This window comes from Thermobia domestica, chromosome 4, assembly GCF_964235325.1.
Source record: "Thermobia domestica chromosome 4, izTheDome1.hap1.1, whole genome shotgun sequence".
Taxonomy (NCBI): Eukaryota; Metazoa; Arthropoda; class Insecta; order Zygentoma; family Lepismatidae; genus Thermobia; species Thermobia domestica.
Window position 1 is genome coordinate 297,332,154 of NC_137457.1, and position 25,977 is coordinate 297,358,130.

Here is a 25,977-nt window from a genome sequence, read left to right on the forward strand (position 1 = left end):
TGTGTTCAAATCTGTTGATGGCGTGCCGGCTCAGACATTGCGCTCCTCGTCGCTGACGTTTTCTCTACCAGCCACAAACTTTCGACACCATTCTGCAACAAGCTGACGAGACATTACACTCCCTCCGTAAACCTCTACTAGCTGCCGGCAGTGGCGAAGCCTAATCCCACAAGTAAGGTAGACCCGATAAACTAATATTCCCATTTAGCTCCACTACAAATATTTTGAAGCGCAGTTCATATTTTCTTCTGTCTGGGATTTGCAACGGGGATGAGGGGAATTTCCTCCTCACTTGCTGTTTTCATTTCCTGCATATTTGAAAATGGAGGGAGAGGAGAAGAAAGTAAATTCTTACTGTTAGCTGTCAAATTTCTTGCATTAAGCGTTTGTTACTTGCATCTCCCACTTTAAAGTAAGTACAATACTATATTTAATTAATGCATCACTAGAAATGTTAATTCAGAAGGAACTTTATTTGAATCAACGCAAGATATTTAATATTGTATTCTAAGCAGTGGCATATTTAAGGGGGTGGCTTCAGGGCTTAAGCACTCATCGAAATTTAGTGCGTTTTTTTATTGTTTTATATATATATTGCAGAATTTTTACATTTCCAGGAATAAAGTTAGCAAAACCCTTCCCGAAACAAGATAAGCCCCTAAATACCCCACTGATTCTATGAAATGGAAAACTCAACTAAAATTACACACAAATATTATTATTTTATCCTGTACGGTAGCGTTTGATAAATTTATACATATGTTCAATGTATCAGACTTATATTTTACAAGCTATTATGGACCAGGCCCCATGTAGGGAAACAAAAAACAGCTACTCTGAATAACTTCTGGAAGTATATAACTAAATTAAACAAGTTATCACTAACAGAAATACCTACCGTAATTCTACACAGAAACTTCTTACTGAATGTTAGGAAAATAATTTTATAACGTATTAGCATTGAAAGATGTCTTCAACGCTAAAACTAAACTGCCAGAGGCGAGCCTTCACACTTTCCCAAGAATGCGTGCAATCCCCAGCGATAATAGCTTCTCTCCCTGAGCAGCGTAGCCCGTAAGCCTGTCTAGCAAGATGGTGAGGCTCAGATGGAAGGGTTTTCAAGTGTTTCTACCCTACTAATTTTTACGAAAAAAGAAAACGAAATATTGAAGTATTGACTTTCTTTTATAAGAAATTAAAGATGAAGAAAATATACGGTAGAAAATTGGGTAGGCCCGGCCTCAGAGCCTCACAGTACGCTTCGCTACTGGCTGCCGGTGAATTTCAGCCACGGTTACATGTTTCGCCCACAGAAATCGAGTAACTGAGCGGACTTCTTCGCGAGACCAGTTTTCCAAACGAGTTGCCATTTATTTTTACCTACAACTAGCTCTGTAAGTTGCGGGTGGCTGAAACTCTGCACAGTTGCCAACTCCATGTATTAAAATAACCGTACACTCCTCATTCCTCTATAACAGATGAAACTCCAGAAATATCAGCCTTGTAACCTTAGTTTCTGATCCTTCCTCGCATTATTTATTTATTTATTTATTTATTTATTTATTTATTTATTTATTATCCACCTATAACAGAGCTGTTGCTTCTTTTACAACAGACATTGCAATAATTGCAATAAATATCAATATATCATTATTTATTTATTTTTAAAAGGTGCTGGTATATGCTATAAACAAGTTATCCTACGCATTCTGATTAGTTGCGAAAACAAGCGTCAAAGTCTAAACATGTGGAAGAAATTGGTAGTCGCTACCATCTTTTAATCGTACTATCTTTTATATGCTTATAATATACTCCCGTCTTCAAATCTGATCTCAATTTAAAGATTCATTTTCATAAATACAAAAATGAATAAAAGATGCGGACCACTGCACTAAACCTTCTCGCTCTCTTCTCAAATTGGTCATATCTATGCTGTAGTTATTATGGAAACGTTTATTTACGAAATACGAATAAAATTACAAGAGGCGTATTCAGAAAGCTGTATCGAAGAAAACACCTCCAAGAACAAACTACAAATTGTGGATTTTTCATGAGAAATCATTCATGCCATATTGAAGAGCTATTACAGAAATATTTATTTATGGAATATGGACAAAATTATCTAAGTTTTTTTTGAGAAAATCGTGCTTAAAGAACATTCCCAACAGTAAATTACTATCTGTGTACTTTTCCATGTAAAATGATTATTATCCCGCATTATAGGATTGTTAGTTATACAACCACACACACAAAAAGTAAAAGTTCTGTGCACCGGACCCAGAATATGGATTCGATGTAGTTTGTTACACAGAAGCCAAATTTTAAAACCTCAAGACTAGCGACCGTGTCATTCTTTTTCTTATGGGTGAAAAACTTCAGCGATTTTCCATAGGGAGAATATATGTAAGGCAGCCGTACCAAAAAAAAAAAAAAGTTGTGTGCAGTAGACCCCAGGATATAGATTCAATGTATTTTGGTACACAGATTCGAAATTTCGAAATCCCAGGAAGATTAATCATAATACTTTTTTATGTTTATTTTTTATTTTTATGGAAAAACTAGCGACTTTGGATAGGGAATATACACATAACACAGCCAAATCAGACTTGACTTGGTACATATTCTTTATTAAATAATCATGCATTGTAAAAATACTTCATCACCCTCCTCCCTGCATTGTGAATCAGAAGCATAGCTTATTTTGTCTCTATGTTATTGATCGGTATGTGTTTGTTTTCATGTTTGTATTTGTATGCTTTTTTTTCTTTCTCCACTTGTAGTACTTGTGCGTGTGTGTGTGTTTTGTTAAAAGTACCACTTTTTTCTTTTCTCTCTTTTTTTTTATCATCTTAATGTATACCTGTATTTTTGTTGTATATAACCGTATCTTTTGACTCAATTGATTGTATGTTTTTTGTATAGCTCAATGTACTTCTTTGACAAGGGTTAGGTGGTAGAGCAGCAATATGCTGAACCTCGCCCGCTTGAATAAAGCCTTTTTCAATTCAATTCAATTCAATACGACAAAACAAAAGTTCTGTGCATAAGATTCCAGGGCATGGATTTGATGTATTTTGTTACACAGAATTAAAATTTCGAAACTCCAGGACGATCTAACGTTTTTTTTTATTTTATTATTTTTTTTTAATGAGCGAAAAACTTTAGCGATTTTAGGTAGGGAGGATACACATAACACAGCTAGCAAAACAAAAGTTCTGTATACCGGACCCCCACGGCATGGATTCGATGTATTTTGTTACACCGAATCCAAATTTCGAAACCCCAGGAAAATTGACAGTGTCAATTTTGTTTTATGGGCGAAAAACTTTAGCGATTTTAGGTAGGGAGGATACACATAACACAGCTAGCAAAACAAAAGTTCTGTGTACCGGGCCCCCACGGCATGGATTCGATGTATTTTGTTACACCAAATCCAAATTTCGAAACCCCAGGAAAATTGACCGTGTCAATTTTGTTTTATGGGCGAAAAACTTGAGCGATTTTAGGTAGGGAGGATACACATAACACAGCTAGCAAAACAAAAGTTCTGTATACCGGACCCCCACGGCATGGATTCGATGTATTTTGTTACACCGAATCCAAATTTCGAAACCCCAGGAAAATTGACCGTGTCAATTTTGTTTTATGGGCGAAAAACTTTAGCGATTTTAGGTAGGGAGGATACACATAACACAGCTAGCAAAACAAAAGTTCTGTATACCGGACCCCCACGGCATGGATTCGATGTATTTTGTTACACCGAATCCAAATTTCGAAACCCCAGGAAAATTGACCGTGTCAATTTTGTTTTATGGGCGAAAAACTTTAGCGATTTTAGGTAGGGAGGATACACATAACACAGCTAGCAAAACAAAAGTTCTGTATACCGGACCCCCACGGCATGGATTCGATGTATTTTGTTACACCGAATCCAAATTTCGAAACCCCAGGAAAATTGACCGTGTCAATTTTGTTTTATGGGCGAAAAACTTGAGCGATTTTGGATAGGGAGGACACACGTTTTTTGCTCATAAAATTACTGTGGCAAGGATTTTAAAAGAGCTAAATGACTTAAATTATATAACAAAAATAAATAAATAAATAAATAAATAAATAAAAAGAAAATCCTTCAAAACCAATCCTTACGGAAGTTAATATGGATTAAAATAACACATATTTCAGGTAGTTTGATATGAATGTCATAAATTGGTTCATACCTGCTGTTGAACTTATCAGGATTTACTTGTCTTGCCATGTGGAAGTCCAAACACAAATCCGCATCCAAGCCAATGCCAAAGTAGTTGTTCATTACGAAGATCTGGGTGTTATCCTCGTTGGTGGAGCCCACTGTAACATATACACATACAATACATTATAGGGAACGGTTATTTCAATAATATTATTTAACTATTGCATATATGGCAATCAGAAGTATGTAGTATACTATAATGAAAAACTAAAGCTTCAATATCTTTGTATTCTTGTTATATATTACGTTAGCCAGTAAAGTAAAGCAGTTTTTTTTCACCTTTCTCGTTGCTATACTACTAGATATGGATACACTTTTTTTTTTTTTTTAATCCGGATTTAATTTGAACCAGCTTAATTGGAGACTTGAAACGCAGATGCAATCCATAAATATGTAGGAAAATCTGAAAACATTCAACAAAACTTTTGTAGATAAACTTACCTGAATATGCGACTAACAGCACTTTGAAAGTTAAAAGCAGTGAAACTGAGATTTCAACCTTTTCGAAAATACTTACTCGGAAAAGGGTGCCAAATTGAAAGGATTCCTGTATTAAACAAACTTAAAATGCGAACACACGGGATTCCGTTTTTAAACGAACTTAAAATGTGGAAGTGCTTAAATATTTTGGGCTGTAGATGTTTCACATAAATAACAAGTGAAAGATTTTTCAGTTCCTCATAAAACTACTCTAAAGTTGGAAATTTTCTATTTTCGGTGATTTACTTAGGTAACGGTAACGAAAACGTACAATCATACCTAATTTCAAGTTTATATTCCAATTCCAAGTACCTAAAATATGAGACTATTGGTCCAAAAATAGGCAAATATTAATAAGATGGGGAATTTCTTCGTCCCCCCTTTAGACCAGCTTCAAATTAAAAATATTCGCTTTTGGCAATTTTCCTATGGGTTATTCCCGGAAAGCTACACATCATGCCAAATTTCAACTTTCCACGTCCGGTGTTTTATGTCAGTTTTATATATAGTTAAAATTAGGATAATTAAAATCAAAACATTCTAAAGAGAAACTGTCACAATTTTCCGTTGATAACTTTTCACATAATTACTAAAAGTAACTTCCATTTCCGTACTTATTCTTTCATATAGTCCAATAGTAAGTGTTCTGGACAAACTATATACGTTAGTCACATTTTTACAACCAAATATATGGTAATGTGTGTTTAAGACAATGCTATCATTTATTTATTTATTTTGTATTTTGAAGAAGGTTTCTGAAGAACTTCTACGTTCGTACTTTCTTGGGTCTAAGGGACTGTCTATGATGGCCAATTAGGCAATCTACACGAATTTAGTTCTTACCAGAGGTGGCTCTTGAAGGAAGTCTTACAGGTAAAAATTAATATTTTATAGTACAAACTGAGGGAAGAAAACTTTATAAAGTATGTACTAATTCTTGTAGTAATAGAATATTTACCAATTCCCTCAAAGCGTAATTTATTCAGGCACATCAAAGAGTCATGAAATATGCTGCTCATATTGTTTTTACGTTCGTTTCGACAATTCTTCTTTGTTAAAAATAATAAATAAGGAACCATGTTACTTCAGAATCAAACTTCACAATATTTTTTAAAGTAATTGATTGTTAATAAAGATATTGTTCTATTTAATTTTCTATCTATCTATGCATCTCCCTTGCGGGAGATTTTAAAATTAAAGTCACAGCACTAAGGCCAAGTAGACTGTTTCACTAAAATTGTCTTAAATCTTCTTGTTGTTATTATAATTGTAAAAAGATGGCCCGTTCCAAAATGGACGAATTGGCCTGTTTCAGATAGTTGTTTCCACACTAGTTTGTTATTGAAAAAAGGAAGGCAGAAGCGTAGAACATACAAAAAATTATGTAAAACACTATAAAAATTGGAATGCACTATATTATGTCCAGAATGGAAATTGTTGTTAATAATTAAATTAAAATAATTAAAGAGCATGACGCTCTATGATGTAAAACATTCTACGCCATCTTGCCAACCCTATAATAATTTAATCGGTAAGTATATCCCGCTCTGCCTTCTATTTAATTTTACAATTTAAATAATAAAAAAAAATAAATAAATAAAAAGTTCATGGTTACATTCCAATATTTGATAAACATTTTGTCCTCTTCATTGTTGGGTCTATAATGAATTGTGTTTCGTTTCTGTGGTGGGTCTCTTTCTGCATTTACATTTCATTACGAATAATGAACGTATAGATTATCTGACTAAAGTTTTTACATAACAGTAGTTCACTATTGAATCCATACCCAGATTAATTTTAGTCACGGTAAGTTTTGCTCTGTTTTTATATTACATTTACTAACTTTTAAATAATCGAAAAGGTTTTATTCACTGCTTATCTAATATATAAAAAAATTAGTGGATGATCGAACTGTTTGAAATAAATTTTGTAATATAAAAAATGAAATTAAATTTTTAAGTTTTACGTCCCACGTTAGGCTAAAGGAGACGGTGATGATGAGAAATGAATAAAATGGTGGAATTAAGAAAGTGGAGAGGAAACGAGAGAACCCTGAGAAAACTTACGCAAACGGTGTTTGTCCACCATAAAGCTCACTTAGCGCGAGCTGGTATCGAACGAAGGACCCTATGCACTGAGCACCCGAGGCTCATTCTTTTGGAATATAGTTCCTCAAAGCTCAAACTAAGTTCTTATCATATTAATTTGATTAAATGTATATCCAAAGAGGTAGTTGAATATCTCACGTGCCCGTCAAGTTAGGAAGATTAAACTCAACACATAAACTTGTCATTACAAGTAAATGAACACGTATCTCAGTTTTATGAAAATTCTTCTTTTAAAACGGGAATTTTATATATTTTTTCGCACATTGCAAGAGACGTTGTCTAATGTTTGTGATCCAATCACAGGAAAATTGCTAAATAATTTGAAATGATTTTTGGAACATAGTTAACATCTATCTCGAGCTACATTTTTATCATATCACTTTGATTCGAGGGCATATGCTAAGGGAAGTATGTGAGGATCAAAATTTATGCAGAAAATAGAATAAGTCACGAGCCCCTCAAGCTAGGAACATGAAACTCAGTATATAAACTTTTCATGAAAAATAAGTGGACACGTGTCCTGTAATTTTTGAAATTTCCCGTTTTAAGGAGAGGGCATAGAAGAGCATTATATATATATATATATATATATATATATATATATATATATATATATATATATATATATATATATATATATGTATAGCTACATTGAAATTGACATTATCTGTTATATATGATCGCATCACAACGAAAGCTGAAAATTTTAATTTCACTTCGATGAAGAGATGTGTCCTAAACACATGAAGAGGTGGATTGGAAAAAAAATACCCCAAAAAAGATTATTTTACGGATTTTTATCGTTATACTTTTATTGAAATACAAATCCTAAAGATAAAGGAGTTCAAATACGAGGATAAACCAAAAATTATCCGCAATTTTGACATAACTCTCCTTACATTGTTAGTACTGACCTCTGTCCTAGTGTATTTTATTGTTATACTGTTGTGGTTATACTATGAAAGTTTGATCCTAATTCCTGCATTTGTTTTCCTTTTGTTGCAGATATATCATGGGCGTTCCATTAGCATTTTGCACCAAAGAGAAACAACGAGCAGTGATTCGGTTTTTGTGATCGGAAGGTGTATCAGGGACCGTATCAGGGACACTGTTCCCGTATTGTGCCGAAAGTCTTTAATGGATTGCGGCCCCTGATACCCCTTCCGACCACAAAAACCGTATCATTACTCGTTGTTCCTCTTTGATGCAAACTTCTAATGGAGCGGCCATGATTTATCTGCAACAAAAGAAAGACAAATGGAGGAATTAGGATCAAACTTTCATAGCATGATCACAACAGCATACGATAAAACCCACGAGAATAGAGGTCAGTATAAAGAATGTAAGAAAAATTATGTCAAAATTGCGGATAATTTTTTACTTACCTCGAACTTTCCGTAAATCTATTCTTCCCGTGCGAAGAATGGAGATTTCAGATAGTTAACAATAAGAACAAGAATACGAGTAAGGAGATTCATTGTCAATAAGCAACAGGAGGTGATGAACAATGTAAAGTTATTTTAATGTGACGAATTATGTAAAATTATTATGCACGTATCAATACCAACCTCAGCAGACGCGTACTGCTGTGTATAACGGTAGCAGCACAACCAACATAGTGCTTGCCAAAATATAAAATATACACAACGGTATACCCTAGTAGAGACTCTCTACTCAAATCTGCATCACTGACTAATAGAGAGAATAAAACACACATTCTAAATAAAATTAGTATTAACTTTTTTATATTCCTGATAGAAATAATGTCCAATATTTCCGATACTTTATCGAGTATCCATTATCAAGGACCGTGGAGGCTTTAAACATATGCAGGAACAGGATTTTCTCATGTTTAAAGTTGCAACTTCAGTGGAAATCGCCATCCATCTATCTATCTATCTATCTATCTATCTATCTATCTATCTATCTATCTATCTATCTATCTATATATATATATATATATATATATAAAGTAATGTATTTTAACTTAGTAACGTATTGTATTTTTGAAAGGCTACCTTGTATACGGGTTCCTCGTTTTTGCTATTAAGTTTAATGTAAGTGCTCTTAACACTCATAGAATTTTACCTAGTACAATTTGTTACTGCATTTTTTTGCAGGTAACTACGACTGATACCTACTTTGTATTTGGTTTGGATTTCATAGTGCACGTATGTGGGAAACTGAAGGTATGTCGAAAAAAATAACAAATTTAATAGATAAAATTCTATTGGTGTTAAGTGCACTTACACTAAACTTAATTATTTTTTCTTTTTTTAAAAAAAAGGAGGGGGAGTATACACAGGGTGATCTCTTAAAAGTACGATACGTTACTATACGCTACTAGGTTAAAATACCTCATATTTGTTTTTTTCTTTCTTAAAGGAAAATGATTTCCATTGAAGTTGAGACTTTAAGCAAGTGAAGATCCTATTGCAGCATATGTTTTAATTATCTACGGTCCTTGATAATGGATACTGGATAAAGTATCCGAAATATTGGATATTATTTCTCTCAGGAATACAAAAGAGATTACTACTAATTTTATATGCATCATTAATTCCATTACATTATAACAGAAGTAAACGAACACAAAGTAGAAATCGCATTTTTCACCTCAAGGAAATTAACTTCATGCTTCCAATGGTAAATACCACTTGATAATGACTGTTTTAAAAATACGTTCTGTAAAAAAAAAAATATCCATTACAGTAATTAGAGAAAATGATTCATTCGAATTCATAAGCCAAGTATCATGATTAGACAATATGTTGATTTAGAGAGAGGGAATATATATCTAGGTTCTTCAGCTTCGAACTTCAAATAATCACAGTCACAAAAAAGCACCTATCAAGGAGTGGTCTCAAAACCTCGGAAGATGATCGAATAACCACACGGCGAACGAAATCGGCACGGATCAAGGACAAATGATACAAGAATGACGATTCGACAGTTGCAAATAATGACCAAATACAAAAGTTCAAACCAAGGAAAAGAAAATAAACAGAGATACAAGAACAATTTGCACATATGTTACGGAAAGAGTGGAAGTGGTAGTAAGGCGAAAGAAGACGTGTAAAATAAGGATGTGGGTAAAGTTTCAGCGTTGTGGAGGAAGTACAAAAGTACGAACTTCAGTTGAACTAGATTCCGCTTGTCTCTTAAGTATAGCTGAAACAAAACTGTAGCTCACGAGATAGTGCAACTTATACTTCCGGATACCATTAATTTCTGTTTGTTTGCTATTTGAATATAAACTAACTTTACATTGCCGGACGTTACAGCCAGCGAAAACCTTTGGTAAGTCAGATGGCACACGTACAGCGTAATCAGAGCATAGGCTCATAACGCCTTTTCTTCCCCGACGTTCTAGAACAGAGTTTGCTATCTTTTAATTCAAATTTCTACTCAATTACTTTACCGCACTAGCATATTTTTTTTTTTTCAACGCAAGAGTAAATTAGATGTAGTTTTATAAGTGAAAGGTATTCAGAGTGAATAACTTCCTCACTGTCATAAGATGCCATTCTAAATGTGAAGAAAATTGTGTCACATTCGCATTTGAAATCTAATTGCTGTTTCTCTTTTCTGTTAATGTAGTTTTGCGACGTTTCCTTTCTGTAAATAAATGTACAGCTTCGTATTGGTGATGCTCAGGAATTCTAACACTTCAATTACTTTAAATTCTGATTCCTAAAAACTCCTTGTACTTCCAAGCTTTCGGAATTCTCCTGGAACTTTGGATAATTAAGAGATATAAAAACATGGAGGAAACATAAAGCAATGGACTTAGTGGAGAAGAGCATTGAAGATGAACCTTGTTAAATGATGCTTGTTAGTCATCAAGTGGTAGTATAACATGTCGTGAAATGGTGGGCTCAATTCTGAATTGGAAAATTTTCCTGCCTTAACAAAAGAACGTACAACAGGAACCTGGTATTTTACAGCATGCTATGACACTATTTGACGACTAACAAGCAGCAATTGGCAAGCTGTCTTCGCTGTTCTTAACCGTCAAGTTCATTCTTTTATATGGCGCGTTAAGTGCACAAAAGAATCAAGTCCTTTTTTTGGGGGAGGGGGGGGGGGGAGGCAGTTTGGACATATATCAATTTTGAGATCTCTTTCTGAAGCATCTTTCAAAGCTTAAAGGATTCATATTCAGATATTGTAAATAACTCTTAAAATGAAAGAAAAACAGTGTTAACTTTTCCATGAAGTTAAGCGTACCGTACAAATCTTATATCTCTCTTTCTTACAATTTTGGTAATTAAGCTTCATTCCTTTGTGCTCTAAAAACCTCATATTTTCTTTTGACGTATAAGCAGCACAAATTTGACAAGATGTATCTTCACTGCTCTTCCTCTGTGAGTCCATTCATTTTTATTTCTTTTTGACGTGTAACCAGCAGCAATTTACAAGATGTATCTTCTCTGGTCTTTCTCTGTGGGTCCATTTCTTTATATTTCCCTTTGACGTGTAACTAGCAGTAATTGATAAGATGTATCTTCACTGCTCTTCCTTTGTGAGTCCATTCATTTTTATTTCTTTTTGACGTGTAACCAGCAGCAATTGACAAGATGTATCTTTTCTGGTCTTCCTCTGAGGATCAATTTCTTTATATTTCTTTAATGTTTGCATTTCTTGTACTCCTATTTTCATTCCCCGTGAACAATCCTCTAGGAAAGAGCCGAAAGCTTGGAAGTACAAGAAGTTTCCAGAATTTGCTGTAAGTGATGCTCTTAGCTCCATTTACGAGGTAATACTTCTCAATTCAATGATAATTGTCAAAGCGGAAGCCATTGTTTAATACTGTCGAATTCACTTCATTATAACAGAATTTTTTTTAACATAATTTCGATACTTTTACATACTTATCACTTGAAACATTTAAGGGACAACTGTAATCGCTTTTGTTTATGACAAACTATCATGATACTCTGATTTACTGATTATTCATAACTTCAGAGAGACTTAAATTATGCTGTTTCAGCCATGAAGTAGTTAAATATAACCAAATCACTAATTTAAAAGTACTACATAAAATTGTCTCATTTAAATGTCTTAAAACTGATGGTATAAAACTTGAAAATTTTGGGATTAAATTAGATATAAATATAACTCTTCAACCTAGATACAATGCTGTCTAGTTATTGGGTTTTCGTTATTCCTCGCCACTGGAATTTGTCATCTTGTAGCTATCTCTTAGTCATGCCTACTTTTCACCCACAAACAACCAAAAAATGGAATATCTCCTGCAGGGGAAAAATCATACAGAGAATAATGGAATAAATTGTAACTTAAAAATAAACTTAACAACTAAATTTTTAAAACAAAATCAAACACTTCAATCCGATAGAGGGTTTAATTTTATTTTTTAGTTTATATCTCTGAAGACTTATGTATAATAGCAAAGAAAAGAAATCATAATTGAAGACTCACTCAATAGCCCCAAAGAAGGATAATCTGGTACTGATGATGGGAGGGGATGAAATCCAGTCGACAGGTGGTGGGATGCACAGAAGACACCGAGAAAGAAAACAAACAACATGGCCGCTTATAAACAAAATCTCAATCAGGATTTTTTTTTTTTTTTTTTTTTGTTTTACACCTTACATATAGAATGATTGCACATTTCCACAGAACCTAATTAAATCAATAAGCAAAAAGAAATGCACAGCTCGTCAATAGATACTAAAGACAATCTTTGCTTTATCAAGTCATGACGACATAGGTATGTTCAAATGAACACAAAACATTTTATTTAATACCTTCCTCCAAATGAATGACCACAAATTTTACTGCCATTCTGACAATATATTTTATTGCGTATGATTAAACATTGGCCATTATTCAGAGAATTCGACATACAATAACTACGCACCCTTATCAAAATGTTTTACATTAGTATCTGAAACTGTTTCTGCATTACGTTGAAGCAAAGCTTAACTCCTTGCGTTCCAGTGACATCCAAGCGGATGTCATAAAATACTCCCTGGCAAAATACCAGTGACATCCCTGGGAATGTCATGAAAACGTATCCTTTAGTAAGGGTTCTATTAATCCTGGAGATGATGAATTTTTTTTTTTAGCGGAAGAAAGGAACGAGTTAGTTCTACTTTCTCCTCAGGTGACAGCACCTTACTCATCTCCGGTCAGTGTTGCCAACATGAAGCAGTATAAAATCCCTTCAGAACATCAAAATTTCCCTTTTTCAGCCCGAATGCTCGACAATACAAATATATATATATATATTTATCAGTAATGTAAACGCTCTCCTCGCGCACGCATGAGCGTGTGTGTGTATAATTTATTCAAAAAGAAACAGTTACATATATATATATAGTGTGTGTGTGTGTGTGTGTATGTGTGCGAGCGCGTGCGGTTGTACAAAATATGATGAACTTTATACAACAACTCTGTCCTATATAACGGTCTAGACAATCTTTTAACAGTAAATGAAAACCTGGTATTACAGCATGTACATAAGGAAATGAACCTGGAACGCAAGGGGTTAATGTTTAAATTTACAGTAAATTTCTCTCCAAATCAAGAAAAAGAGCTTCTGCCATATCTACCTGTATATAATCAATCATAATTATCTGTCCCAATGAACGGAAGTGACTAACTATACCACGTATGTCTGTCTAAATAAGGAAATTAAACTTTACCGTATTTTATCTGTCAAGTGAACAAAAGACATGCGTAACCACATTTGTTAGTCCAAATGGAGAAAGCAAGAGTACAATATCAGTCTGTACAAGTGAACAAAGCAAGTTTAATTACGTCAATGAACAAAACACAAATTTCTACATGTGTCTGTCTAAATGAATAAGTGGAGTTTGTCAAATTTTCTTGTCCATATAAGTAAAAGTAACTGTTTCACATTTGTCTGCCTATCTGAACGAAACAAGTTTTGCGAAATTTCTCTGTTCACATAAACAAAACAAGTTTTGCCAAATTTCCCTGTCTAAATAAACACGTTTGTCTGTCCAAGCAAAACAAAAGTAACTATATATACCATTTTCTTTTGTCGAAGTGAATAAAACAACTTTATCACCTCCTCTGTCAAAAGAGATGAAAGAAACTTCACTATATTTGCTAGAGAAACGATGTTTTACTGTCCACTGTCACATAGTTGTCTACTCAAATCAATAAAATAAGTTTTATCACATTTCTTTGAACATTAACTAAACAAAAGTAACAGCACCATTTTTGTCTGGGTATATTAACAAAAGAAAACTTTACCGTATTTATTTTTCAACCTAATTGTTTTTCAAAATAAACAAGAGAAATTTTACCACATTTGTCTGTAGCGAGAAAAAATATCTTTATCACTTTGTTCCAATAAATAAAATAAGCTTTAAATGTCACATGTATTACATTTTTCTTTTCATTAGTTTCATAATTGAAACTACGTTAACAAATAAACTAAACTTTAAATGACACATGTCTTACGTTTTCTTTTCAATAATTTCGTAATTAAAACTACGTTAATAAATAAAATAACCTTTAAATGACACATGTCTTACATTTTCTTTTCATTAGTTTCATAATTGAAACTACGTTAATAAATAAAATAACCTTCAAATGACACATGTCTTACATTTTCTTTTCAATAATTTCGTAATTAAAACTACGTTAATAAATAAAAGCAGCTTTAAATGACACATGTTTTACATTTTCGTTCCATTAGTTTCATAATTGAAACTACCTTAACTGTTGAATCGTTGAAATATTATAAAGGAACAAATCTTTTTTTTTTTTTTTTTGCATTAGGTGTACCCTAGTACAACAAACTAAATTGTACATATAACGTAGATTTGTATAACAAATCATAAATTTATCTATCCAATTTTCATTATTGTTTAAAAAGTCTTTTCTTTTTTCCATATTCGGGAGTCTATCCTGATTTCGCATTGCAAGTTGAAGTTTGAACCGACACAAGGAATAAAATAAATCCTTACTATTTTTTTTTTTAAATCATCAAATGATGCGCCTTGTTTATCATCACCTTGAAAACATATTGCTGGACAAATGAGCATGACCAACTTTATTCTAATGACAAATCTCTTGCCAAGCGAAAAAAGAAAAATGTTTCTAACTTTGACAACCTTAATTATATCACTCTACGAAACATGAAAACAAATGGAAGACATTATATTACATTAATTATCTCTGAAACCCTTTCGTATCTCTTGAAATACAAAAAGAGAATTAAATACAGTAATTTGTGATTATAGTTTAAAGTTTTACAATTGAAGAACTTTCTAAATTAATGGGTTAGCACAATTGGTCTAATTTACTTTAAAAGAAAAAGAAAAAGAAAGAAAGAACGAAAGGCACCTTACAACTAAACAATGACAAGCTTTCTTGTAGCAGTGACGTATCTAATGATCTAATCAACTTAACTGCAAAATCGTACGATCTATCATTAAAAGTTTTAGAGATGTTATAATTTTATGAGAATTCTACAATCCATTTTTTTTTTCTTTTTAAGATAGCTGTTACTCTGAAAAATCCTGTCGTACATATAAAAAGCGGACTAGTAATGCATAAAAAACTTGAAATCTTTTGGATACCAGGAATAAATATTAGTTTCAAAGAATTCTGCGAATGTTTTATGATACATATATGTATATGTCATAAATGTCTACCATTTACCCCCGTATCTAAGGATATATATTCTGAAAGAAATATCTATTCAAATAAAATCAATTTATGTTTCATGGTAAATATACATTACATAATGCTTCCACATAGCCGAATGATTCGTGTACATGCTTTAAGTGTGGTGGTCCTGGGTTCGAATCCCGGTAAAAATGCTTATTTTTTAGTAATGACCCAACACCATGACCTAATTGCGGAGCTTTCTGAATTAAGATGTAATGGGCTCTGATCTACAGGTTTAGAAATAACAGTGCTAAGAGTCAATGCAGTTACCACATACCAACTAGCTAAATGTGCGTCTCCTAGTTGGCTATTGCTTTTCGTGGGCTGTGGCGCCAGGAAGTGGAAATATGCATCTTAGATTATTGGATATTGAACAGCAATATTCAATAGACAGCTCGAAACATTGATACGCTACTCGATCCCGTCTCTTTCCTGCTTTTCCCACCATTGTTGTGTATGCCCGCAAATAACATAGAACAATGTTTCTCAATCTTGTTGAGCTTAGCGTCCCCATAGGTGAATGCAACTGTCCTGAGCGCTTCCTGTCATCTTAATCCAGTTCACCCACGCACAAGGCTGAAAGTAAGACTTGGATAAGAACTAGAAAAGGCTTCAATCCCTAAAATCAGCGTTGAAGATATCAAGTGTTCTAAAAATGGCACCCACAGACCACAGAGCACTATTCTACAGGTCAAAGTAAAGCGATATTGTTACATGATGGAATGCCCTCCGGGGCCTCCATCAGCCGCTATGCGGAATCAAAATTTCACTATATGGCATCGCATATTAACTTGGTACCATTAGCATTGGTACCATTATAAATCCATTAAGCAGTTACATCGATTGCTAAGGTAATAAGTGGTACTAGTGTCAACGTTTATTGACTTTAACTGCCATCTGACAAGAATCGATGTAATTATTTGATGAATTGGTAGATCTAATCTATGGTTCTTTATTTGCGACGTTGCCAAATATGCAATTCGCGTCTCCAGACGAGGACCCCGATATGGCTTCGTCCAATAATAAGAAAAAAAGTCTAACAGGCCATGAAATCTTAAACGTCCCCTAAATAGTCAATGCGCCTCCAAACGCCTCCTTCGGAAACGAGAAAGACCACGTTGAGAACCACTGACATAGGCAATGTCAAGTGCCATAATTTGGAAATAAGGCACTTTCTACATACGAACAACAAATAAAACTTACTTCCTGTTGGTCACGAGAATAGTCCTCAAAATGTTTGTCAGCACACATTACTGATGTAATGAAGTTGGATAAATAGTATGTTACGGATAAGGAAGTATGGTTGTATAGCGAACTGAAGCAGAACGTAGCAATAGAGTAGGAGATACTGATGGGCAATGTGAAAGTGAAGTGGAACATAATTCAATATGAAAGTACGTAAGATATCGTAGTGTGTACAAACAAGTAATCATTTAGATTTTTTAAAGTCGTTTTACTTATAAAATAAAAAAAGAATTTACTCATTTAATGCGAAAATTCAAACCTTAAAATTTTGGTCTGCTGTACAAATATATTATAAATTGTCCGTAATGCAGAATAATGTTTTGAAGCATGGATTATGTTAATAATAATAATAATAATAATAATAATAATAATAATAATAATAATAATAATAATAATAATAATAATAATAAACGCAAGTTGAAAAGAAGAATTTTATTTTATTTTATGTATTTAATTTGCAAAATTTTGTAAACCTAGAATTCCCTTATTTTGACTGCAAACCAAACCACGAAATCAGAAGTTACGGAATTGTAACTGACGCTTTTGAAATTTCTCCGATATAAATTCTAGAAAACAGTTATAAGTTCAGTTAATGACACAAATGAGTGTTTAGAAATAGAAAGTTTAATGGTTTATGTAGCTAGTCTTGTAAGAAGTTTTAACACTTCAAGTGCCAAGCCCTAAAATCAAATGTTTTATTCTGAGGTCAGCAGCGTGCACTTGTCTCCTGAAGAATATCAATGTGTGAATAACATATATGCACATAGCTCCCAGTAATAGACCAATGTACATAAAATAAATGCACATGGCGCTTAAAGTGTAAAGTAAAATCTTATGAAAAATTGTTGTTTCAGACAATAAGGTGTTGTAAATAAAGAAATAAGAAGAAACTTATTTTTTGAAACTGTCATATTTGTATCGTCTGTGTTTACTTTTAAAGGCCACGCCACTAAATAATCCCAAATACTAAATAAATAAATTAAATTAAAATGGTCGATGGTGAAATCTAGCTTAATACATAGTAACTTCACTTTGGCAGACCAATTTCTTTGATTCAAACTGTTTATTGTTTAGATCAATCTCGTATTACTTCAACTACTTTAGTTTTGTGTTAAAAATTAAATTGTCAAAACTTCAGGATTTTTACAGGAACAGTTGAAAAACCACTTACCCGTTGAATTCGGAAGCTGTACATCCTTATCTTTACTTTCTTCCGGATGGAAAACCACCGTCCACCTATCCAATCGGATCTCTTCTGCATCAATAACGTCTCGTAACAAATTCAACGGGTCTTCACCACCTGTGTATCCTGGTCCCCACCGAAGCACTCGAGCCAAGTCGTTTCCTGAAGAAACAAAGAGAACAAAATCAGTATGCATAAACTTCACGATGCGCATAGAACTGTCAATTATACAGTTGAAAGTAGAAATATTAATTGCAGATAATATGATTCATGTTGCGTAATTTAAATGAAAGTTACACTGACGTGGGATATGCACATCAGTGAATTACATAAGAAACTTTGTGAAATATATTACACTTAAAAGTGTTAAAATTCCGTTTAATCTATCGACATTTAAGTCGGTCTAAAGTTTTGTTTACATATGAGATAGTACCCTGAAGAAATGCACCGCAAAATAAAATAATTTTTAAAATTTCAAAAGGGTAATAAACAATGAAAGGTACCGAATCAAGACCTTCACGTTAAAAAAGAAAAGTTTAAAATTCTTCCACTACCTTATCTAAACATACTACGAACAGTGATTTCCTCCCCCCCTCTCCAAAAGAAAGTTACAACGACATTTAAATGCAATAGTGATATACATACCTACAATACTAGAAATGAAAGTAATTTTACTATTTCTGGCCACACTACAACACTCTACTAAAATGATCCAGTCCCAGTTATCTCCCTTACGTGTAATTTTATAAAGAAAGTCACAGACTTAAGGCCCAGTTGACTGCTTCAGCAGTTTTGTTTTAAATGTTTTTGATAAAAAATTGTAAATGTAAAAAAATGGCCCGTTTCAACATGGAAGAATTGGCCTGTTCTAAGTAGATTTGTTTTTACACAATTTTGTAAAACTAAATGGGAGCTACAGGCGCCGAACTTATAAAAATCATATAATATAATATAAAGATTGTAACAAACTAAATTATGTCTAAAGGTAAAAATGTCTTCTAAATTAAAATTGAAATAATTAAAGAGCTTAAGGCTCCAACACTTAACAAGCCGGACGCCATCTTTATCATCCTTAAAAAAGGTCTTAGGAATATTAATTTATAATAGGCTATGTAACAACATAAGAAACTAAAAATGTGACAAAAGTTTCAAATAAAGACTAACAAATTCCCTGCTGCAACATTATTGTTATTCTGTTTCTGAGTTCTAGGAACGTACACAAACTCCAAACTTTTTTTTTTTAATTTCACATTTTTTTTGTGTTAGTAGCTTGCGCTCCCTTTACTTGCTCTTCATGCCCCTCAGGTTCAGAACTACTGGGCTAGAAACTACGAACTTAACAAAGAGTGTAAAATATATAAGAAATAGTATATGTTAGTACTATGAAGCTAAATATGTACAATCCGAGAGGGCAAAATGTAAACAGTGCGACGTACGAAAACCTTATGCGTGAAAGTTTGAAACCAACAATTTTGAGGAAGCAGTGTGAACTGATATCCAGTGGCGTCCTGTTACTCCATGACAACGCGAGGCCACACACTGCTAGAGTCACATTAGATGATATCAAAGACCTGAAGATCGTCTGCTTGTCCCATCCCTCGTATTTCCCGGATCTGGTACCTTCAGATTACTACATTTTTAACCCACTGAAAGAAGCTCTTAGTGGCTCAAGGTTTGTTGATGATGTGCATAACTGGTTACGTATACGTCCCAAAATTCTTTACACGTGGAATTGAGAAGCTTATCCAGCGCTAGCGTAAGTGCATAGGACTTTAGGTGGATTACGTTGAAAAATAAATAAGTGTTATATTTCATTCTCGTAATAGATTCTTTAAATACAATCTCGCTCTTTTATTGACCTTTGTATATCAGTATGTATAGTATAGTATGTATAAACCATCTTTACATGTTTCTTGTAATTTCGCAGAACCATGCTGTAGTAGTAATATGATGTATATAAAACCGTATACTATTATTAATACATAGAATTATTAAACAAGTGTATTGATATGATCTATACAGTATATATAAAAATGTACAATATTGTGGGCGCTTGAACGCAAAATAGATAAATAGCATAACATAATCTTAGATAACTTGAAGATCAGCAATCAATAGTATTGGGCACAAATAAATTTTACAGAAGTGACAGCAATCGTGACTGTAAAAGATAAGCATATGAATTATAAAAGTTGTGAAGAAAAACGTAGAACCAGTTTTGGTACCAGTTGATACCAGTAGGTACTGGTACCAAATGGTGACCAGTTTTGGTACTTAGATGACATAATTAGTAAAGAGATGGAGTCTTATCAAAAAAAAAAAAAAAAAAAGAAAGAAAGAAAAGAAAGAAAGAAAAAGAAAAAGAAAGAAAGAAAGAAAGAAAGTGGGAACATTATGAAAATTCAATTAAAAAAAACTATTAGAATTCGTCAAAATGTGGGCAGACAAAAGTGAAGAAAATTTGCTACTGGAACATAAAATAAATAAGTAAATATTGGAAACAAGAAGGAAATGAAAAATTATATTACAGACAATTGAGAAACGAAAAACGAACTGATTAGGTTAAGGTTTGATGAAAAAATATTTCTAGGGACAGAATGTGATAGTAAATATAGTTGAAGGCAAAAAGAGAGGAAAACGAAGTTCGTCGTTGAAAGAACATTAAAATACAGCAACCTATCGATTTAGCTGTCCTTAAATCAACGGATGTTTAGATTTAACTGAAAGAATTTGTCTAAATTCGTATCAAATATAGTTAAGAGAAAGAAACTGTTGAATTAAACTTCGACCAGATTTTCAAAAGACGCGATGACGGATGACATCTCAATATGGCAGTGGTTCGTACACAGAACAATGATGGCACCAGCACTGCTTTTTTTCAACTCGGAACTTCGAACACTGATAATTCGTGCAGACTTGCAGTTTCAACCGCCAGTTCCGATCAGCTTTTTGTGTTTACTGTGTCTTGTAGTGTCGTTTCTAAATAATTTCGGTGGAATAAAATATTATTTTCATATCTGAATGGCTGAGTCTAAATAACGAAACCTAATCTACCAATAGACAAAAGAAAGAAAAAAAAAACGCTGAAATTTTGTGCGAAGCAAACATCATTATGGGCGTGTGGGCCGTGCTATTAACATATGAACAGTGTTGCCAACCCAATATAATCATATTTTTTCAAATGGCACTATATTACCTAAACCTACATGTTAAACAAAAACTTACAGTAGCACATTTATTACTCAGTGTTGCAAACTAAGGACACTACAATATCACAATCACCCAAATTTTGAAAGCCCCTACCACATTAACTGTACAGCCGAGACAGACGGAGCAATGCACACCTAAAGTACCTTAATGATGGATACCATTAGCACGATAGCACGATATGACGTATTTCGAATAAATGGGAACGAAATTACATGGTGTCAAAAAAAAAAAAAATATTTTTTCGGAAGGGTTTATTTAAAAAAAAAAAAAATACTTCCATAAATACCACATCGAAGTACTTATGCGGTTTACAGTGGGTAAACAAATCATTTTGTCGTTCACAGCAATTTAATATCTCAAACCGTTCCGGAGATATGATAAACATTAGTAAAGTTTGGAACACTGCTTAAAATAGTGTATTTGTGGAAAGTGTTTATAATGATCGTTGTTATCTTTGATTTTATAACACAGCAGCAATAGCTTGGTTGTAATTACAAGTTCTTGCAATTACTAATATATATCTATATATACACGAACGACCTAGCTGCACTGGAACACCGCTTCTTATGAGAGCAGCGTAGTTAAGCAGGGCCAGGTCTGATCAGAGAAAAGGCAAATGACCTTTCGTACTCACCGGGTGGTATCATATTTGCATTGCGGCTTCTACCGAGGATCGTGTGGACAATCGGAAAACTATTTAAAAGAAAGAAGTAGTAAGCTCCAGTCATTAAGGGCGAGGAGAGTCGATGTACTGATCACAAGCCGTCCGGCTGGTAGGTGCCAGGTTATATATATATCTGTACCTCAGAGCATGAAGTGCGTAAGTCACAAATCCTTGTTTTCCAAAAAACAGCAAAAACACTTACTTAAGCCCTAAATACATATTGGGCATACGACATTACATACTTGGTTAATTATGTCATCAACCCGTATACAACAAAATACAATCAACCATTCGTTGCAGACCTCCGAAAAATATATAAAACCAGCTTTATTAACTCATCACCAAAATTGGACTTACGCACTTCCTGCTCTCAGGTACAAATATATACCAGAAAATAGTTTATGTTGTACTAAGGATATCTATATATTTAAAAAAATCCTTATTATGCGGACTTGAAAGTTATTTAAATACCACTTTATCCAGCCTAAATTTGACAAGTAGAGGATACGTTGAACAGCAATAACCCCTCTCCCTGTCCCATTGGCATGGCTTTGCTCTAGAATAAACGAATCTTGAAATATTTACCTGTTCCAAGTGGCACAATAGCACAAGGAGGAGACGAACATTCACTGTCTTGGCCAACGTTGTCCAAGCACTGTAAAACCCAACCAATAGTTCCGTCTCCACCACACACTAAGATCTTGTAATCTGCTATGTGTCGGAAAACGTATAGCCTGGAAGAAATTCATATATTATTTTTGTATTTGCTCTTTTAAAAATATGTTAAGTTTACTATATATTTAAATATACTACGTTTTTATTCAATCTACACTTAGGCTAATCGTTTTAAAATAATGTTACACTAAAAGAAGTTCTACTCATAATTATGTTAAGTTCAACTTATTCATTCAATAAGCTTACATCTTAACACTTCCACATACAGATGAGATTACAACAAGCAAACACTTCTTAATGCTTGTATCTAAATGTTAACTTATTTCATTCTAGTCATACACTCTAAACTTATCAGCACATAATCGTTCAACCTTTGTCCGAAAAGGAAAGAACAATTGAAGCCGTGACTTCCATAACCAAACAAGTCCAGCTGAAGAGATATTGAGAAACTTAATAAAAACTGAACATTTGTTGGAAATGTAAACTTGGAAGTCAGATTTTTTTTTTCATACATACTGATATTTATTATTCAGCAAACTGTTCATACATAGTGATATTTGTTATTCAGTAAACTGTAAATATGAAACAGTCTGATTTCCAAGTTCACATTTCCAACAAATATTCAACTTTTATTGCTTTCTCAATATCTCTTCAGCTGGACTTGTGCGATTATGGAAGTCACGGCTTCAATTAGTTCAAGTTAAGTTACAAACTAGGAAGACAAGGCTAGTAGGGTGTATAACCCTATATCAAAATCCAAAAGTAAAGTAACTCTACACAATCACGTCGGTAAAATTCAACCTAGTAACAACTTACTGACAATTCCTAAATACTATTTCTAAAAGATATGGAGGTGGCATCCTAGATTTACCTATGTATATTGACTGTCTTTCTTATCAATTGACTTAAACACAAACTATTAGTCAGTGCTAAATCATTACTTCCTAAAACCTATGGAGATACATTCTGAATGTATCTACTGATTTTCTTAATCATTGATTGACTTCAACACAAACTAAACTTTACCAAAAAGTTCCTCTAGCTGCCTGTGAAAATTGCTCACGGCTTTATTATTATTATTATTATTATTATTTTAAAATTAATTTATGATTTTACTGTTTGAAAATTGATCACTGTTCTGCAAAGTTGTTACAAAATTAAAGGGATTACAAACATTGTTTTGATTATATCCCTATTTATTTTCGTAACTTTTACACACTTACCAAAATAACACTTGTGCTATATGCTTATATTACAAGATTAAGTTGAGTTTGTCAATTTTTAACATTGTTGCAAACTTTGGAGAACAAATTTTCTTTAGCATTATCTAATTATATTTAACATTGGTGTAATTTCATTTCGTTTTGGTATTATTATTATTATTATTATTATTATTATTATTATTATTATTATTATTATTATTATTATTATTATTATTATTATTATTATTATTATTATTACTGTGGAATCTGGATTTAAATCGGTTTCAACTTAATAATCTGATGGCTGTTTCTGGAAACTGGAGCTTATTAAAGAGTTCCTTTTCTCCAAAGAACTTCCTAACCATATGACAAATGTCTAGTATTACTGATTTTTGTAGGTTTGTTAAAAGATGTCTTGCGTTTATCTGTTCCAGTTGCATCACAGTACTTTCAGGAACAATAGCTATAGCTGAGATAATGATTGATCTTACTCTAACTTTATGGTATTTCCATATCTTTTTTATTTCTTCTGAGAGGATTTTATATTTTGTACTAGATGTTGTACGCATGTTGTGAGTCAATGTCATTGCTACATCTATGGGAGTTGCTCCTTGATTCATTCTACTGATAATAGTAATGTAGGATCTGTTTGTAGGTACCGTTACATCCGTTCTGATTTCTCAATCCCAGTAGTATGTACAGTATTTGTCGTTTTCAAGTACTGGATTTGGCTAGTATTTGTAGTGTGGCTTGGTATCGGTGATTAATTTCATGTTATGTGTCAAAAAAACTGGTGAATGGTTTTTGTAACATTGTCGTGTCTTTTCTGATAGTTTGCGGGAGCCATTATATGGCATAAGACTGTGATATGTTCAATTGTTTCTGATTGGTCTCCGCTTTTTTATCCGGTATTTCTTGCTTCAACACGTATTTACTGTACACTCGGTATCACTCGGTCCTGGATGGTTATCATAAATCCTACTATTTCGGAAAAAAAGTTCAGTTTTCTTGAGACAGGCATTTCATTGGCGTTTATCTGTGTTACTGTCCTCTAGGTGATTCTTAAATATTATGTGCAGTTCTTTTGGTTTCCACTTGCTATACTTTTGTTCATCTGATTCATAGTCTGTAGTGAACTTTGTAATGGCTAGATGAAGTGTTACAGCTTTTGTGACTGCATCGCATATTACACGAAATAGATGGCTTCTTTTCTGTTGGTGCAATGTGGGTGAAGGTATTCAATCTGTTCTTGGTGGAGTTTTGGCATATCTGCGATACCAATGCCATCTTCTTCTATGGTGAGTGTCACTTGCCCTATTGCAGCTTGTCCTATTGTTATTCATGACTCTATTGTTATTTATATTTTCTATGAGCAGGCGTATTCTATGATGATGATGTTATTATGCTGATGTGTTGTCCTATTGCTATTCATATTTTCTATTAGCACCCGTATTTTATGATAATGTTGTTATTATACTGATGCATAGCTCTATTGTTCCTAAGATTATATTTCTCTGACCACGTGTATTCTGTAAGAATTATGTTCTTAAGAATATTTTTAAATGTGCACATATATTCAAATCGTAATATAAGCACAAAATGTAAAATGGCTTTAAAAGAAAATAGATGAGCATTCTTAACAAAATATTTCAATTTAGTTAATGTTGCTATTAAAAATAAGCATGAAAATTTATATACTCTACAGTTGTTGCATGTAAATTCATGGCAAAATTTGCTCCTCTACTTAAAATTAAAACTGCAAACAGAAAATGTAGTTTCAATGTTAAAAATGTTGTACTTACCCTGGCAGTGGTCCACCATTATCCAGATCAAACACTTGATACGGATTGAGCAGCTTACGAAAACTTGATATGAGCTCCAAACCTTGGCATCCACCCGATTTCACATTAACGAACACTAACAAAGGTTGTACACCAGCTGGAATCATTCTAGGCTCTAGGTTTGGCAACAACATAACTGCAATTAAAAGTAATGTCACTCAGTCACAAAAGGATGGCTCACACAAGTTGTAGCAGATATATAGACAAATCATCTCTATTGCACAATCCCACGTTCTTACCAAAATTATATTATTCAGACAATTTAATTTGAACATTTACCCCTAGAAAAAATTTAGTTATTTCTACAAAATAGTGTATAAAAAGTAATTTTAACAAATGGGTGCAGTATTATAAAATCACAATTTTATTAAATTTTCTCGACTACAGTTATGATGGCAGTTTTCGCTTTAGATTTTAAAATGTGAAAAGGTATAACTTCAATCTTCC

At 33.2% G+C, this 25,977-nt stretch overlaps 1 protein-coding gene across 6 annotated transcripts in view; it reads right to left on the bottom strand.

Moving 5' to 3' along the window:
- The window catches only part of LOC145684220 (diacylglycerol kinase theta), a 286,225-nt gene that overhangs the window by 20,268 nt on the left and 239,980 nt on the right, over positions 1-25,977 (bottom strand). For 4 of the 6 annotated variants that reach the window (XM_081756306.1, XM_081756302.1, XM_081756304.1 and 1 more), the window contains 5 exons: positions 25,492-25,666; positions 22,398-22,546; positions 17,927-18,100; positions 12,280-12,309; positions 4,218-4,347 (listed from right to left, as the gene is read on the bottom strand). In XM_081756306.1, the coding sequence (XP_081612432.1) occupies positions 4,218-4,347; positions 12,280-12,309; positions 17,927-18,100; positions 22,398-22,546; positions 25,492-25,666 (658 nt within the window). The remainder of the gene's footprint in view (positions 1-4,217; positions 4,348-12,279; positions 12,310-17,926; positions 18,101-22,397; positions 22,547-25,491; positions 25,667-25,977) is intronic. The other 2 variants (XM_081756303.1, XM_081756305.1) reach the window with 1 other exon arrangement.